At 35.8% G+C, this 19,601-nt stretch overlaps 1 protein-coding gene across 1 annotated transcript in view; it reads left to right on the forward strand.

Moving 5' to 3' along the window:
* FCHO2 (FCH and mu domain containing endocytic adaptor 2) overlaps positions 1–19,601 on the forward strand; it is a gene marked incomplete at its 3' end in the record, with an annotated part of 82,406 nt that overhangs the window by 24,371 nt on the left and 38,434 nt on the right. Inside the window, exons 7-8 of the mRNA XM_084278492.1 lie at positions 5,081–5,179; positions 6,320–6,416. Coding sequence (XP_084134618.1) covers positions 5,081–5,179; positions 6,320–6,416 — 196 coding nt within the window. The remainder of the gene's footprint in view (positions 1–5,080; positions 5,180–6,319; positions 6,417–19,601) is intronic.

The following is a 19,601-nucleotide window of genomic DNA, read 5'->3' on the forward strand; positions in this document are numbered from 1 at the left end:
TAGGTAATTTTGTTAGTTGAGGACTGGTTGACATGTTTATTTGTATCTGTTTCTTGGTAAAGCTTTTACAATGTAGGAGTTTCCGTTTTGCTTGAAAATTCTTTGCTCTTTTAATTTGTTTCAAAGATTAATTTTTAGGCATATATGGAATTATTAGGGGGATTTTCATACTTGTATTTTTTTAATGCGTAAGTGGAAACCTGTTAGGGATTTCCTTAACTCTTTGGAAATTAGGGTTTTACAGCATGGGGATTGTGTAGGCTGCCGTAATAAAAAGCTGCCCTACCCTAAACTGTAAACTGTTCTCCTACTTTGAGAACTTCATTAGAATTTGATCTAGTTCATCTCTGAATAGATACACAACACAGCTGTTAGAGAAAGGATACTGCATATGTTACATACCAACTCTTCCCTCCCACTCCCAAGTCCAGCATTTGCAGCAAAGTCAGGCATGCTACTGCAAAATTCTGCTTTAACACGACTGTTGCATTGGAAGTCTTGATAGACTTTCCTTCAAGAGTTTGCAGAAGGCATCTTTTTTTGTGCAGTATCCTGACTCGGTTCTGGTTGAAGGAAGTTCTGGTTGTACTCAAGCTAATTAAATTTAAACTGAAAAGAAAACTATATGTCCATCAATTTTCTCTCTTCTAAAAAAATCTGGGACTTTTTGTGTGTGGTTTTATCATTGTGGAGTGTAAACCAGTGATTACTGCAGTTAGTGGTATAAAAAAGTTTTTGTAAAGAGAAAAGTTCAACAAGAAAATTAATGGGTACTGTGACCTAGGCTATAGGGCCTGTTTTATTTCTATCTCATCTTATGTGTGGTGTTTTCAATATAGGTTTTAAGTTAGTATTGCTGTCAAAAGTAGTTTCTCCTAATTCAATGTTTCTTCCTATGTCAAGTATTTGTGTGCGGACCTAGCTTGTAGACCTAGTCCAGCTAAAACTAAGGTATGAAGAAAGGTTGGCTTTAACCAGGAAGAGACCTATGGTCTGGTTTCATAAAGAGATCACACAAGCATTTATGCTGGCATAAAGACAGAGGCAGTGTGGTACCAAGGGTAGAGAATTGCATCTTCAAGCTGATTTAATGTGTGATGCTAACCTTGACTCACTTGCCTATGTGTCCCCTTTATTTATACATTTACTTCTGTTACATTAGCAGCATGTGTGTAGTACTGTAATGTAATGTTTACATATCAGTTATGCCTAGGCAATTTGATTGGCATTGGAATTGTCATGTGTGATTACAATCACTTGAGCATTTTGGAACTAGGCAAGCTTTTTAAAATTAACTAATATATATCTTTAAAAATATTCTAGGAAACAAGTGTAATGTAATAGCAATAAGAAAATAATTGAAGTATAACATTCCTCCTGGAGAGTTTCCAGAAATAAAAGTAGGTGGAATCAAACTGATGTGTGAACACATACTGCTGTGACCCAAAATGGTAACTTTTTTTGTAGTGTTCCTGTTAATGTAATTATTTTCTCAGTAAACACTCCAGTAACTCCATCACTGTGTGATGGTTTGTATAAATTGTAGTGCACACCCCACCTTTTGCTGCAAAAGAAATCAAGAAAACCAAAAATAATACTGAACTGTTCTGTTTGTTTGTCCCAAATCATACACAAAAGTGGTGCTTCTGGATCTGCCCTGTTTGTTATTTTGCTCTGGAAGTTACTGAACCCCCACTGAAATAGATCCTGTGAGCGCTTCTAATCCACTGCAGAGCAAGTTCAGTCAGGTGGTTTTCAATGGTATTATTTAGTCTCAGGAAAGCTGTCTGCTGTCTGTTCCTCATCTTAGAAGAAAGAGACTGTGTTTATAGTCATTGACATTGCTTTCAGAAACAATAGGAAAAAAGTAACAAACATGACTTTAATAAGCTGGCCTTGCTAAATTGGAGTGTAAACTTGTCTCCAATGAGCTAGAAAGCTGTGAGTAGTGAAAAAGAGTTCTTGTTAGAACTGACAAAGGACAAACCGAGTATTTGAAATGGATTTTACTGTCAGTGTTTTAGCAAAGGAACATGTAAGGGCTTTCAGCAAGCAAATTATCTGGACTTTTTATTAGGTACTAAAAAAAAATTTAACCCATTTTGAACAGTCAACTGCAACAAAAGAATAAGGAAAGTAACAGCTTTTTTTATCGAGAGACCGAATATGAGGGTGCTTTTTGTTCAGCTCTTTATTTGTGTTATTAGGTAGGTATTGTGTATCTAAACCAGGCTGAGATGTAGAGAGAGAGGAAAAAGACTTTTTTCCTGTATCAGATGTTACAACTGGGAAAACCTGACCTGATTTTTTTTTTTTTTATTGTGGGGTGGGCTATGGAGTGGCGCAGGGGAATGAGGGTGGTGGTGGAAGGGCAGTTAGAATCTTTGTGTTGGATTTGGTTTTTCCCTGATAGAAAGGTGGTACAAAGTTACCTCTCACTACAAACCAAACTCATCTATCTGCAACAACCTTTTAATGGACACTTAGAAAGTTTACACACCTGTGCACACTGGAAATAAGAATTGCCATTCTCACAGTTCTTTTTGTGGAATTTGATTTAAGTATAATGGAGTAGGTGCATCTACAGCTTGGTTGCAGGAAGGCTGCTTGAAAGATGATGTGATAGGAAAAATGCCACCTCCCATGAATATGTGGAAGCCCACTTCTATTCCCTAGTTTATCTTAATTTAGAATACATTACACTTGAAATATACTAGTTCAGGAAAAAAAAGAGGAGTCTGAGTGTTCTCATTGCAAAATCATTTGGCTTAGCTTTTATCTGTTTTATACTGTTCACATACTATTTTTCATAGGACAAACGTCTTGACTTGCTGAGTGTTATTCTGGGCAGTCATGTATTAATGTCCTTTCTTTGTTATTCCACCGATCTTGTTCTGTAAGCGTTATGTATTTTTCTTTTTTTGTTATTTACTATCTTACCTGCAGTGATCAAAGTGACTTGTGGTAAGTGATTTTTGGGAGGTTGGTTTCTGAATCATACAGTCCTCCTGTTCTTGAATTGCAAGTTATGGGTTTTGCTGTGGTAAACATGAAAGGTTTTGTTGTGATTAAAGTAGTAGGAAAATATAATTCACTGTGATTTAGTAATTGAATTTGACGGAACTTCCTCATGTTGAAAGAATTTTTTTTGAGTAAAGCTCTAGTTGTATTACACAATTCTTGTGCAGTTGCTGAGAAAACGTGATGCTTGGCTTTTCCACCTTGCTACAAGCATTTCCTAAAACCATGTAACACTAACTGTGTTACTGGAAAGGATCAAATATGTGAAAGTACTAAATTATTCTTAAGTCTTAAAAAATCCTGAGTAGAGTGTTGATATTTTTGCTGTTGACCAGTCTGCATATAAATGAAGTTTAAGAATGAATAATGATAATTTAAGAACACTGTAAAACATACAGGAAAACATCCAGGCTTATAAAAAGGAGTAATGCTTACTTAAATTGAGTATATAGGGTTGGACAGCTAAAGGTCCTGTCTGCTGATTTTTTTTCATTTGTGTGGTAGCTTGGAACACTCAAGTGGCTCACATTTTTGGGGGCCTTAAACATTACAGATTCACATTGATACATCTTGTTAAAATGGACTGATCTTTCAAAAGTGAAAGTAACCATTTTGGTTAATGATTATATCAGTGATATGGATGATGTGGGTGTATTATGGTACCTAGCTTTATTCTTTGATCATAACCTCTTTGTATTATGTACTGTACTAGGCCAAGATGGCTCTACTTCAAACACTTTAGATCTTACGTATAAAACAATAAACAAGAAATAATGAAGCGTGGAGGGAGGGGGATGCTTTCCACTGATGTAAGAGACAAAAAAATACCTGAATGACCAGCTGGTTTACATTATAAACAAGAGTTTAAAGGAGACTGGTACCTCTCTTTTGTAGTTTTATGGGAAGCTCAAACCAAACAGGAAGGAAGTACTGATGTCATAACCTTAAATGTTGACTTGATGTTAGGTTAAGAAACAGGCACACATTGGAAGGACACAGTATGTGCATGTGGTGACACCTTGATAGCAATTGAGAGCAGATATTATAGAGATGAACCATAAGTAGTTTGGGAATCAAAAATACGGTATATATAACAAGGCAGTCGGTAGAAGAAGTAATATCAGAATAGCCTACATAGGATGACCGTATTCTCTGTTATTAAGAGGAAGGCTGGTGGAGAAAAAAATAGTAATCTGCTTGGCTGATGGCTAGAGAGATATGTAAATATGCCAAAGGAAAGACTGTGATATTTGACTTGTCTGTATGGAGTTCTGTTTGTGAATCAGGGTAGCAGGAGGTGTAAAGTGTGGAGAGTGGTCTTCAGAGAACCCTGTACAAACTGGAAAGAATTGAGTGGTGCTCCAAAGTTTGAACACACTTGAAAGGGGAGTTACAGAAATAGGAAAATAACTAGAAAGCAGCAGGAGTAAACAAAGATTTCAAGACAGTTACAGTTGACTTCAGGAAGATGAGAACACTTTTCATTGTGATCTTCGGCTAGGAAGGTGTCATTGAAAATGTTGGGAGTAATTTTTAAAATGGCTGTCAGCTAGAAGTCTGGGTAAAGTCGAACAAACTGAAGATTATATATGGCAGGTTTTAAGATTAATTGTATATAAAGAAGCAAAGGGTATAGATTAACTAGAAAAAGCATATATTGTGAGCAGGAGGGGGAATGCTAAGAAGAAAGTGTGACACAGAAGTAAAACTTCTGGGTTTAGATGAGAAAGCATTACTCTACTCTTCAGTGACATTATTTTTTTAGATCATTCTCTATGATCTAAAAATATGCCATTCTTTTGACAGAGAAGGTTAGATTTTTTGAAAAATCAAGATAGATGAAAGTTTAAAGAATAACTAAAATTGAACAATGGTTCTAGAATGATATTTTAAAGCACATATTTCATAACTCTGAATTCTGCACCTTCCTTTCGTATTGTAATTACTGTGATCAAGATTAGGAAAAAAATTGCATTTAGTGCATTTAATTATTAAAATTAAAGGCTTAGTATTTCAGTAAATAATTTCATTATGATCAATTACTTGTATTGCTTTACAGAAGTTTCAAGACATTGAAGAAACGCACCTTCTTCGTATGAAAGAGATTATAGAATCTTTGTCAAACACTATAAAAGAAATTCATTTACAAATAGGAGAGGTAATTTTTATATTATATCTTGTTTGGATTATGCTACATATCTATCTTAGCTATAAATGGAACATTTCTTACTGTGTCTTGTGGTAATTAAAAGATCACATCTTTCAAATTATAATAAATTCAACATAAGCTCAAATTTTTATGTCTTCCTACTGCATTTATAAGTTTAGTATCATAAATTTTACAGAATAAGTCTGAATAAATTTTGTCTTAACAGAAAACAAAAATGCTTTGGTGATTTGAAGAATTCTTAGTGTATTTCTAAGATCTATTCCTTAGATATTAAATTAGCCCTCATTTCTTACATAATCAGAATGCTTGTCCTTTTCTTTGACTAAAGGTTGAAATTATGTAACTCTGAAAAGTTTTACCTTTTTTTATACACTTTGGGTTTCATGAGCAAATTATCTTTAGTAATAGAAGCTTTTATCGTATGTTTTCTTTTTGGATGTAAGTTTTAAACCTTGTAATTAATAATCCTTAAGTCATCCTTAATCTTTAGATGTTTAGAAGTGTAGTATTATTTACATACACGTAATTTGAATTGCTTTTTTTTCTCACGTTTGAGGTTTTCTGCTAAATGAATAATGTTCACAAAGGTCATACTGTTTCCTTCTAAAGCATTATACATACTGTCTTGTTGGAAAAACTTCTTATTAACATGTGTTTTTTTTCTTTTGTCACACCAAAAACATTGCAACTGTAATGCTTTTAGTCAAGCAGGTGTGAGCTGTGATAATACACTAGTAACAGTTCACACCCTGAACTGGTGCTTGCTTAGGAGACTGCATGTTCCTGATATTTTAGTGGGACACGCTGACAAATTCAGAAAATGATGTACACAACTGGTTTAGATGGAAGAAACTGAAGTAAATCCGAGACCCCTGATTAAGCTGTGTTCTTTCATTCCTAATTTGTATTTATATTGTACATACACTTGCAAAGGAAGGATTTCCTTGACAACAATGATGCCTGCTGATTTCTAGAAGCCCTGTAATGTATTTTAGAGGGAAGTGTTTTGAACCTTAACTGTAGAGAAAAACACTTTTTAAGGTTAATTGCATTTCTTCAATTACTGCTTTCTAAATTCTTTTTGTATGTGGTGTGGTTGTTTTGTTTTGTGGCTTTTTTTTTTTTAAGGTGCATGAAGAGTTTATTAATAACATGACAAATACTACAGTTGAGAGTTTAATACAGAAATTTGCTGAGTCGAAAGGAACTGGCAAGGAAAGACCTGGTAAGACATTAAAATAAGAGTAGGAGATGTTAATGTTAAAACTGTATATTTCCTCTCCTAATAAAAGGTCAAGCAGCTGTTTGTTAATATGTTCTATTTTTAATGTACTTGCAGTTTCAAATTCTTAGAATTCATTAGCTTTGATACTAAATGAATTATAGACATTTATTAACATGCAATTTATTTATGTATGTGCTGTTTGTGTTCATAAAGCATGGCAATTCACAGCTCTGGGTCCCTCTATGTGGACCTTGAGAGAAGCTTTTAAACTATATTGTTCCTTGGTACGTCACTGAAACTTGTGCAAGGAACTTCAGTATCTTGACAAACTGTGTTTTCTGCTGTGTATTTCTGCATAAAATATGTTTCAAATATTTAATATAGTTTTTTATTTAATATACATTTATTTGGAACAGATGTCTATAAAGCTGCTTATCAAACTGTTGGGACTGTTGCATTAGTTTATTTGGTTAGCTTACAGAATTATGTGTTTTAATAGACTCTATGTAGACTGTTCTTTACTAAGTGACAAACTGATAATACCTTCTGAAAGTGCTGCTTCTTGGGTGTGGTGTGTAAGACTTTCCTGGACTGGTATGAAAAGGCAGTCTCACCATACTGTATATCTAGCATTATAGGAAAAATAGAGACTTCCATTTAATATTTGGGCATGAATTATGCATTCACTAGGTATGTGAATACATGGATTAAGAAGTACCGTTTTCTGTTTTCTTCAGCATTGGGAGTCCTATCTAGCATCTGTCTTCCAGTATAGAAGCACAAGAATACATCTTTGCTCCAAAAGAAAGCATATAATAGGTCTTTATAACTGATGTTAGTTTGTTAAATATGGTTACAGGCTATCTTACAATGCCTGTCTGAGGTGTTAACATTGTTTTGTGTTTTTTCTGTGATCTGCAGATATCCAAGTGGATAATGTAAGGTAGATTGTCTATAGTTCAGTTTTTTAATATGTCCAGTATATTTTGCAATTTTTCAGTAATGATTAAGAAAAAGGTAGTATGAACTTAAGGGTTTCAGTTGGTCTGAAATCAGAACAACAATATGTGAAAATTCAGCATTCATACCACTTTGATTAGCTATTGCCAAGATAGCATGGGATCTCCATTTTGCAGTTAGTATTCTGACTCCCTGGATGGAAAAACCTTTGCTAATGTATCCTAGAGTACCATGCATATCAAGTCATCCATGTGGGGTTTTTGGTAGGAAATATAGTAAGTGTAAGAAAAGTAAGACCTCATGCTTTAATTTAGAGGGAGAAGTTATTTGCTCCTTTACAGAGGTCTTCAAATCCTATTTGAAGATCTGAGGCCAAATAAAAGCTTTAGCCATAGCAGATTTCATTTCTTCAAGTGTTTTAATAGCAAAAAATTCTAAGGAAAGATAATGTATTTAGTATGGAAATGCATACACTTGGAATTTTCTTGTACAGTGTTAAATGATGGTATTTCCAAAGCCATTTTATTGCTTTCTAAAGCAGTCATAGTGCAGAAGGAAAACACAGGCAAATTCAGCAGTAAAAGAATACAAATTAACAAGCAGCAGCAAAGTGTCAGATAAGAAACTAGAAACACAGACTACTAGTGATGTATATTATGGCTACTGCTTCTATTATATTGATTCTATTAACTTTGAATCATATAGCTTTGACAGTTACAAATATTTTGAAGTGAGGAATGAAATGGAAACATCCAGTGTGGTAAGGACTGCTTTTTCTTGATTTTAAAAAAATCCAAAAACTGCATTTGAGAACTGTTCTTAATAGAACATTATTTTAACTTATGGAGGAAATACTGGAAATCTTTCCCATGTGATGTATTTATTAATTATACAGGAGAAGATGATGGCTCCTCAGATAAACCTAAATATTTAATCTAAAAATTATACTGACCTGGCGTACAAAACACGTAGAAAAAATGTCTCATGGCTGTCACTGTTGCTTAAGATTCCAGTCCCAAATCTCTTTGAAGGAAATACTTTAAAGTCCCTAAGGACTATGTAGGCCTTCTACTCTCCATAGTATTTGTGGGCTCATATACTAAATTTGATGCTGGGCTGCTTTCTGAAACACTGAATTTGAGAACAAAATAAGCTAAAAGGTTACACATGACAGTATTTTTTTGTTTAGTATACATTTCTATATTCTAGCAACAGTTCTTCATAGCAGAGTTTGCTTGCTTTTATTTGTATCTTTAAAACTAAGAATGAATCTGAAATAATAAAATACTAAGGAGGATTACTTATTGCATGGGCAGTAAACCATTTACTGTAAAATTTTGTACATATTGGCAATTATTTTCATACTCTTATCTGCATATCTGAAATTCATTGAGGACGAGTCTGTCTTTATGGGCTTATATGGGCTCCCTCTGGTGGCTGATTTCTGTAACCCGAAATGATAACGTACAGGGGCTGCTGGAGTTCAACTCTGGTTTTCTAGTACAGATAATGCTGCTTTCAAGCAGTAGTGCTTTATGAGGTTTTTCTAACATCATTTCTAGAGTTCTTTACAATGGCTCTTTTTTTTAATTGCTACCTAAATACCCTCTCTAGTCAGCATTATCATCTACTTCTTGCTGATTTTTGTTTTAGTCTAGTTTATAGTAATACAGTATTTGAAGAAGCTGTATTCATGTTAGCTATCTTATTTCCAGTCATAGTTTTCTTGTATTCATGTATTCAGTTGCAAATCTTAACATTTAACTGGAAGGACTTCATCACTTAAAACACTGAAAAAACAAAGGGAGCTGGGAGGCACTGCAATAACCAGGAAGGCTGCAGGTCAGAAATTAATTTGTCCTCTGAAGCATTTCTGACATTCAGAGGGACCTGTCCAAGCTCAAGAAATGTGGCCATGTAAATATCATGAGCTTTAACGAAGCTAAAGTGCAAGGTCGTTGTCATGCTTTAGCCCTCAGCAACAACTAAGCACCACACAGGTGCTCAGTCGCTCCCCCAGTCTAAACCACAACAGTCCTAAACTTGAGTCAGGGCAATCTGTGGTATCAATGCAGGCTGGGGGATGAAGGGAATGAAAGAACACCAAAGGAAAAGGTATTGGCAGGTGAAAAGCTGGACATGACTCAGCAGTGTGTCCTTGCAGCCCAGAAAGCCAACAGTATCCTGGTCCGCATCAGAAGCGTGGCCAGCAGATTGAGGGAGGTGATCCTGTCCCTCTGCTCTGGTGAGACCCCACCTGGCGTGCTGTGTCTAGGTCTGGGGTCCTTAGCACAGGAAAGGTATGTACCTGTTGGAGCACATCAAGAGGAGTGTCACAAAAATGTTCAACAGGCTGGATCATGTCTCCTATGAAGACAGGATGAGAGAGTTGGGCTTGTTCACCCTGGAGAAGAGAAGTCTCCAGGGGGACCTTACAGCAGCCTTCTAGTACCTAAAGGGGGCCCAAGAAGGACTGTCAGAGAGTGTAGTGATAGGATAAGGGTTTTAAAAGAAGGTAGATTTATATTAGATAGAAGTAAAAACTACTTCTCTGTGAGGGTGGCCAGGTCCTGGCACAGGTTGCACAGGAAAAAAGGGTTAAGAATGCCTGTATTGCTCTTCAAGAATTTTTAGAAACAAGTTAGTCCTTTCTCAGAGCCTTCAAGGCAAAAGAAGGTCCATGAACTGTTACAGCTTGCCTTGATTAAAGCTACTAGCTTTTTATCTGCTTGAATAATGAACTTTCCTATGAGCAAAAGACTTGAAACAATACTGGGTGTGACATATTTTTTGCATGGGTTTGATAACAGTAGTTTATAGCACATACAAAAATGCTTCTCTAGGGCACAAAACAATAACAAAGTAGATAGAAGTGAACACTGAAAATGGTTAATAGTCATTTTGGAACAGCTTTGCGTGGTATCTTTGAGTTTCCTTTCCACAAGGAAGTATAACAAAGCAAGTATTTATTTTATGTTCCTATCAATTACTTTCTTTATATTTTCTATAAATATTGTGAATATTTTACTGCTGCTGACACTTGTGATTAGGTATGTAAACAGCCTGTACTGTCGGTTCCTCAAGGCCGGTGCCCACACATAATTCTACAGAGAAGCCTAATTGTGAGATTTCAGTTTAAGACTGACAGTACCCAAGAGATTCAGAAAACTATTCTTTGTAAAGGAAGGCAGACCATTGCTGTATTTCAGAAGTTGATGAAAGAAATTAAGTGTGCATTTCTTTAATGACTTTTATGAGAAGCTGGGCTTAAAGCAGATAAAGAATTATTTACGGGTCTTTGCTGTAGAGAACTGTTTTTGATGAGGAACTGCAAGATCAAGAGCTATATCAACAAAAGTGTCTTGATTCCTGTCATACATGTCTATTTTATTTAGCCTGCAAAAACTAGGTCCCTTCACAAACATGCTTCCCATGCAGCCTGTAGTGCTTCAGATTGTGCCAACTCATGTTCAGGACCTTGCACTTGGCCTTATTGAATTTCATACAGTTTGCACAGGTCCACCGCTCAAGTCTGTTAAGGTCCCTCTGGATGGCATCCCTTCCCCACATGTGTTGACCATAGCACACAGCTTGGTGTCATCGGCAAATTTTGCTGAGGGGTCACTCAGTCCTGTGTCTCCAACAAAGACGTTAAGCAGTGCCAGCCCCAGTACCAAACCCTGCAGAATGCCACTAGTCACTGGTCTCGATTTGCACATTGAGCCATTGGCCACAATCCAGCCAATTCTTTATCTGAATGGTCCACTTGTCAAATCCATGTCTCTCGAGTTTAGAGACAAGGATATCATATGGGACAGTATTAAATGCTTTGCACGAGTCTAAGTAGAACTTTATCATGAGGACCAGGGCTTGTGAACATTGGCCTGTTGCTATCTGCCATAGAGGGCATCACCCACCTTCTCTGTAGGAGCTCCCCACTCCTGTCCTTCCCCTCCTTTTAATCCTCTTGGTGGGCTCCTCGTCCATCCACAAATGGAGCTTTATACATTCCACATGGTCAATAACAGAGAGGGTGAGACCACTGCATCACTTCCCCTGCCTGCCCTTCCTAACAAGACCCAAGACTCCAGTCGTAAGACCCAAGACCAGGTTTGGCCAGAAACAATAAAATTACAAATTCCCATTTTCAGTGATTAGTATTTGTAATTTAAATTCTTTAATGATGAAATGAATTTGTTTTGAAGAGTTTTCTCTATCAGTTGCTCTTTTCAGGTGAAAAGGCATATCTACAAAAATAGTATTTAAAATGCTGTTATCAATGAGGTGTCTTGTACTTGCCATAAGATGCAGAAAAAGCGCACCAGGAAGAAGTTCACATTGATTTCTATGCTTATTGATGGTGAATGTGTGTAAATTGTCATAAGCTCTATAAGCTCTGATGGTTTCATGTATTTAGGCTCAGCAATTCAGTAAAAAAACATACCCCTCTTGGTTTACAGGGACAAAGTATGACTGTTACAAAGGCATGATTCTTTGAAGCAGTCTTTAAAGGTGAGGGCTGTAATTTGAAATGCTTGCAATGCCTAGTGTTCCGATATCTTAGCTGACACTTCTTCAAAAAGACAACTACTTGACTATGTCTGTGCACATGTTTTATCACTGCACACTTTCACAGTCTGCCTTCAGCAGGTGAATCATACACCCTGCAGTTAGAGCTATCTGTTACAGATACTTACAGACAAGGCTTATGCAGTTCTGTGTTGGTATTTTCCCACTCACGCACATACACCTTTCACAAGACCTTGCTACTTTCAGCGCAGTCCAGTGGAAACATAGCTTGCAATGACTTTATAAAAATGAGGCATCGGGTAGAGAAGGAGGTCCCAAACTAGTGATGACATATAAGGGAAAGGCAGTTATAAGTTGCAGGTTGCTCAGTTGGAGTCAGCAGACAGGTGAGTGTGTGTTTGTATGTGTGTGCATGTGTGTTGGCAGCCACAGTTCAAAATCAGCCACATCTCATATCCTGTTGTTTCTGTAGCCAGAAAGAAAGTATGGGGTGAAATTGAATTATAAAGCAGGAGAGGAGTAGAAAAAGACAAGAAAAGGGCTGGGAGAGGTGTGGAGGATGGGACTTGGGATGTAGTATTCTGCAGATTGATGGCTTATCTGACATTAATTTTGCTGCACAGAGACCCCATGCTTTCATAAATTGCAGCGGAAACTTCCAGTGTTTCTTGTAATTTTCAGGCATTGCAGGCAGGTTGGTACTCTAACTTGAAAATTTGCCTCAAGTATGTGTGTCTGAATATTGGGGGTTTTTAATTTGTGTTATCTGAATATTGATTTTTTTTTGTGTGTTATCTGAACTATAAAAAATACTTTCTTTGTAACTGAAGATGTTTGCCACCTTTTTAGTTTATAGAAAAATAATGATTTCTCTCCTTACTGCTGATAAAAACCTAATTTATAATAATTCTTTTAAAGCTACTCAGATTATGATCCTTTTCTGCTTCATTTTTCTTCTGTAAGCCACATAGAAGTGCTGCCCCTTGGGAGTAGTGTGGTTGCTGTATTCACCAAGCTTGTACCCACAGTACCAAAGAGCCTGAGATGAATAATGTTTCCTTTGATCCAGTGAAATGAGTGCAGGTCTGGAAGCCTAGTAACAGAATCAGGGTTAGAATTGATTGCTTGTTTAGCAAATGCACTCCTTGAATATTAATTTCTTCATCTAAAAAAAGACTTTCCTTGGAAGTGCTATTCATGTTGCTGTTAATTGCAGCTATTTATGCTGCTATTATCACCTCTGTCTTTTTCAAAAGGAGTACTATCAGCATGCCAGTTTTCTTTTTTCAACATGAATTTAAAAAAAAAAAAATCAGTCAAGTCTTAAGCATCTCTAGAGACTGCAGATCAGCTATGCTGGTATATAAACCCAAGGATGTAACAGAGTAGTCAGAAATGCAGTGATTATTGTAGTGGAACTGTATATTTGTAGAAGTAGATTAAAGAATGCAGTTTTACTGTATTAGAGTAAAGGATACGGTTTTACCAGTATTATTTCAACTTTGCTCCTCAGACTGGCCTGTTAACAGGCAAGTTGTATCTTCCATTTCTCATCTTCTTTTTGGCAAAGCAGAGATGACTGAATCCACAAACTAACATTTCCTTGGAGCAGCTTGATGGTAGCATGATAAATATATTACAGATGTTATTTACATTAAGGTTGGTAGCCATCATTCATCTTTAGTCTATATTCCTACAAATAAACCATAGTTGAATTTCATTTTGTTGTTTCTTTTTTTAAATCTAGAAGAAGTAGTCCTCTTCCAGGGAAAAATGAAATTCTTCTAATCTTTTTATAAAATCACGTATTTTTTGGGGGGAGAATAAAAATGAGTAGTTAGTATAAGAAACTGTGATGTAGAGAAAAATATATTTTTCTTTCCTGTCTTCTAAATTTGAAAGTTTAATTTTTTTTAATATAAACATGTCACAGGATCAGATGATAGCAACAAAAAGGTTGCTTATATGTTTGTGTACATACAAAATTGACCTTTGTGATGCAGCTTAACATCTAAACACTAAAAGCAGTCATTTGTTTTGACAGCAGAATTAATTGAGGCTAAAACAGTCGAAATTCCACTTGTATCAAGCTGTTCATTAGGAATTGCTGTCTGGCTTTAGTGCTGTCAGAAAAATAACCTGTTCTGCTATGATTAAATAGCAGAATGATGGTCGGTCCACTGAATTTGAGAGAGAGGTTGAATAAACTTTCTACTGCGGAAACAATTCAGAAGTGACACGCTGCAAGGGGGGTCAGAATGTGCATTGATATCCAGCTGAGCTGTCAACTGGCACTGAGCCAGGCACGCAAAGCCTTGCCATTTGAAGCAGCATGTGAAGCATATGCAGTTTAAAAAAAATTGTCCTCCTTTCATGCATGATTTACACTGAAAGAGACAAACTTTTGTTTTTATCGAAAACAAGAATATGGTTTGTTATCGTATTTGTAACTACAAGGACAGATTTACAGAGTTTCTTTAAAAGCTTTTGCTTGAAACAGATATGTTAATGTTTGTATGTGTGCATGTGTGTGTGTAAACTGATTCCTCAGGATGGGGGGAAGGGTAGATGATTTTAATTTTTTTAGTACCTGAGTGTTTCCAGTTAGTGAAAATTAGATGTAGTTAATAAAAATATATGCTTGGGTGGGGTACCATTTCATTCTGTCATAAATATTCTCCTTAAGCTAGAAAGGAGACAGTTTGCAAAAGCAGATGCAAATGTAAAATGGTTTTTAGTTAATTTGTTGACTTCTTGATTTGTTTACCTTTTTAGCTCTGCAGGATTTTCCAGTTCATTGATGTACTAACTGGGGGCTCGTTTTCAGGGTATGACATAATAGTATGTTTTCCTGCCTCATAATAGTAGTTGGTTTTTCCATTCACATTGTTTGTTCAAGAATCCAAAGCTAAACTCCTTTTTTTCTCTTTTCCCTTTGTTTAGAAAAGTGCAAATGATTTTATTTTGATCTTGGCAAAACAATCTCCCAATGCCTGTCTCTGAGGTTTTGTGGAAGAGTTATACACATAGGTTTCCTAACCTATCTCAACGATTCTGTGGAGATAGGGGTTTTAACTCTTTTCGAGGCAGTTAATGACAAACTTGATTGTTGTCAACAAGATAATTAGTGTCACTTTATAGATAAATTAGGTAGCAGGTGTCAGGTTATAATTTGTAAACTCTGTTCTGTACTTGCCTTGTGTATACCCTGAAAATACTGTTCCCGGAGAGTTGGTCTATTTGGTTGATACTGTGATATAATTGACAGTGCAATTACATTTTCATCAGTCATCTTTGAATAAGATCAGTATCTCCTTATTGCTGACTTTGCCTCTTAGTGCCATGAAAGACCACATACTCACATGTCTTTTGTAACAAGAGAAACAGTACATTAATCTCCTGAAAAATCTAGGAGATGAATCCCAAGCTGCAGACTCACTGGTGCTTAATTTATGCCAGTGTCATTTATTGTCAATTATTAGATTAACTAAAAAAATTCCACTTATTCAAATTACATTCTGCCTTTTCTGTTCTAGTAAACCAAAGCTTCCTCATTTTTGAGACCCTAAGAACTGACCCACTCCTGATTTGCTTCAGTCTCTTGTCAAATAGCAGCTGTCTGTTTCCATGTGTCTGTAAAACCGTTTGCCTTTTCTTCGTGTCCATATCTGTCCCAGCTGGTAGAATGCTGTGAGCTGAAGTAGCTTGCCTTGGAAAATGCTTTAGGATAGAGATTGGTGGGAATGTTTACATATAATTAGTGGAGCTTACTGATTTTTGACGCCTGCTGCCTTTGTAAAATATTAGATTCTCATTAGCATCCTGATAACTAGTTATGTATTCTTAAGTGATGGAAATCCCACTAACTACTCATATCTCTTTCTGTTATAAAAGCTAACCTTCATTTATGCACTCTTATTTTTTTTCTATTCCATGTATGTACCGTAACAAATACTTCTTTCAAGTCTGGATATGGGTATTTGAGATGCTTAAGCCATACTTACCATTCTGTGGATCAACTGACTTTGGTAAAGATAGTTATCTTGAGCCTGGAATTACCCATGCTTAACATTAATTCAGAAACTTTTGCAAGGACTGGACTAGATCTCAGCTGTAACTTTTTCCTTATTCGAGTAATTGTCTTAAAATGTGTTTTTGATTTTTACAGTGCTACTTTAGTTCTAGTATTTACTTTCAGGTTTTGTTCATATGAATGCTTGAGAATAGACTTTCTTCTCAATGTACATTGTCATCTTGTTCTGCGAAAAAGGAAATCTCAGTGCTTTGACTGTAGCTGTGCAGAATGTCATCATTATCATCAACATTATAATTTTCTTCATTGTCACCATCCTTATAATCTTCATCAGCATTGCAGTGTGGCAACCTTTAGATGGTCCTTTTCAGTGCTTTGGGCTACAATGTGGCAGGGACTGCTTCCAGGAGTTAGTTCAGCCCCCAGTATCAGCAATACCTCTTAAATGTGGAACAACTGCTTTTTTTTTTTTTTTTTTGTTGCTTATGGCAACAGACCTTGAACCTATGTACTTGCATCAGAAATTTTGACTATTAGTCTTCCAGATTTTGAGCTGAAAACAATGTTGGTGTTAAATCTTTGTCTATACTTTGATCACTGAGCACAAGTTTGTTTAGAAAACTTTTCTGCCTCTCAGAGAAAAGGTAGTGCAGCTCTTACAAAAGTTATTGTCATAGTTGTGTATGAGTGTTCATGTTTTGATTTGCATCTGTCTGTTACACTTACCTAGCAGTCTCCATTAACACCAACCCACTGTGAGCTTTTGACTATACCATTTCATGTAGAGGAATCAGGAATTAGAAAGACATTATGGTGGTTCAGAGAGAAACCTTTTTGAGGTGTTTTGTTATTTGGTTGTTGGGTGCGTTGGTGGGTTTATTGCAGTGGTAGTGCAGGTGCTTTTGTGGAATGGTCAGTGCTGGGGAACTTAAGAAGGCATCCAAATTTCTTACTGATGCTATGTTCCCATAGCAGTATATGTGCCTAAGGCCGTTTCACTGGCTTGTCAGCTGCAGCTGGTTCTAGCAGGAGATGGTGTGATCACAGTCACACTTGTGGCTGTCATACAGTTTTATTACTTCTTTGGTCACAAAGACATCTGCCTGCAGGAGATTATTACATGGGCTACCAAAAGCTTATTACATCTATCCTGTTTTCTATGTTAGCTCACCATAGAGTGCCACAGAAGATGTCTATTTCTGTAATGTTATTTTGGTTTAAAAATACTACTCCCCAGGCAAAACCTTGTACTCTTTACAGCAGGCATATAGGAAGAAAAACTGTTGGGAGATCTGAAGTTACACAATAAAACAAGAAAATTAAAAACTGCCACAAGCTTCACTCTACTCCACTCAAAAGGATGAAATGTTGCTAGCAAATAATGCAACATGTTATATTGATGGATGAGAGTTAAAAATATCTTTGGGCATTGGAAGAAAATGCTGAACTTAATCCACAAATGTTAAAAAATTCATTAGGAACAGGCACTGGCATCTTGAACTTCTGAGACTCCAAAGGACGAAGGGCCTTATAGAAATTTGAGTTAAGTAGTAAAAGTAAGTTAGGATCAAAAGACGCTTCTGAATTATAACCAATTAACACAATTTGTTGTAAGAAAATGCACTTCTCATTATTGTTATTTATCTTTCCTGCATTAAAGCAGCTAATAAGTGCAGGGGAATGAGGAGAGACTTCTGTGTGGGGAGATGGGACCCCTATGATAATTGCTAATTTTGGTGAAGCATAAAATAAGCTAATGGGTATCATTAAGAAAATAGTGTATTTAAAATTTCCAAGTTAACTTTGTAGATCTTAGTGACAAGTGAGACCTCCTTACAGAATATTTTTTGTACAGCTTCCAAATCATTACTATCTCAGGAAATTCTTCAGTAATTAGATTTTTTTCACATTGCATTTTATAGTGTTCCCTATGAGAAAAGAATACATGGTTTTAAGAGTGAAGTAAATTTTTTGGGGAGGTAAACCAGCTTTCATTACATCTAACTGAAAATGCTAATCTTATCTGCCTATCCATGTGTTTCTGAGCATGAGTGTCTCTTCAAATAAAAAGTTTATCAAGCTGTAAAAAACACCTACCTTGAAAGACAATTATTAGGCATGTATAATGGATAAAATACAGGAACTTGGATGTGTTGTTAAATATTTACTTTCTGCTTGTGTTAGGACTGTAAGTTACAGATAGTGAAATAAAAAAGTTTCCCATTAAAAGTCTGGGGGTCGGTCTTAGTAGCAGGAAAGTATACAAAAAAAAAAAATGGTATTCTGAAAAAGCTTGAGTATTGTTTTTTCTCCAAAAATATGTGTAAGTCTCAATTGTTTACAGTTTTTTTTTCTTTCTGTTTTTGTTTTGGGGATGAGTGTTTGTGGTTGGTTTGGCTTTTGCTTTTCCTGGCCAAACGGGAACATGTATAGAAGCAGGAAATAAAAGTAGTTGAATCCTTAGCGAAGTGATGAAAAATGTATTGTCTGAAGTGTAGTGCTGAAGAAATAATTGATTTATTCTTCAGTTTCTGTGTTTTATGGTATTTTTCTAAATTGCTTGCTCAGTACATTTTGAGCAATAGATTTTAAATTCCTAAAATAAAATGTTGATGAAATCAGTGTGGGGATGTAGAACATTTATTTTTCTAAATCTGTTTGTCTCAATTTTTTGGGGGGGAGCTAGTTTTTGTTTTGTGAAATACCCAGATTTGCTGATAAGTGAAGCGTGATGACTTTGTTTTAATGTGAATTTAGTGGAGAGCAAAGGAGAAGGGATTGGAAGACCAGCTTAAAATGCCTATGTATTTGCAATAACTGGTAGAATAAGAAAGCTGTGAGAAATTTGTATTTCATCTTGTTGTATTGAATAATTATATTTGCATTTTAAATTGTTTAATAATTTAAAGGGCAGTTAAGGACTGCCATTTGAGATTAATCTTTTGATACTCATCTCTCAAGAGCTTTGTTTGGAGATCAAACAATTACATTATGATAAATGGGGTATTGATAGGTTCTAGTCTCAGATTCTTATTCTCCTGCTAGTTATACAAGATCTTCTTTAATTGGCAGGGAAAACTTTGCAGGCTCAATCTTAATTGCAATAAAAACAAGTCATTTCTCTGTGCACATCTTTTTTTAAAGAAATCATTAAAAGTCTCGCACAGGCAGCAAAATCAAGCCCACAGTTACACCTGTCTTTGGAGGAAGTCTGCAAAATTTCAAAGAAGATACACAGTAGACTTTGTCTCTCTAGAATTATTAAATTTGCTTAACAACAGTGCGCATTGAGTTACTCTGTCAGCATCTCAGTTCTCTTTAACACAAGTATATTTTTTCCTTTGCAGTTTTGAGAAATGTTATCAAATTGCAGCATTTATACTGGGTCTCACACAATTTTGCGCTGCAGATTGTAACACACTGAGGGTTACATTACAAATAGAACCATTCGAGGTTAACTGCATGAATAAATTCAAATTGAACCAAATTGCATAATTTACACAGCTAAATCAATTTTTACTTTCTTTGTGGCATCTCTAATTACAGTACAGTGATTTGCTATGGTATGCTATTTAAAATCAAACCAAAGCTTGTATTCTCCATGTTTTTTGTATCTGTGATCCTTTTATGTCAGCTCTTTATTTTAAGACTAAGAGTATGAC

This window comes from Gallinula chloropus (genome assembly GCF_964237585.1).
Source record: "Gallinula chloropus genome assembly, chromosome: Z".
Classification (NCBI taxonomy): domain Eukaryota; kingdom Metazoa; phylum Chordata; class Aves; order Gruiformes; family Rallidae; genus Gallinula; species Gallinula chloropus.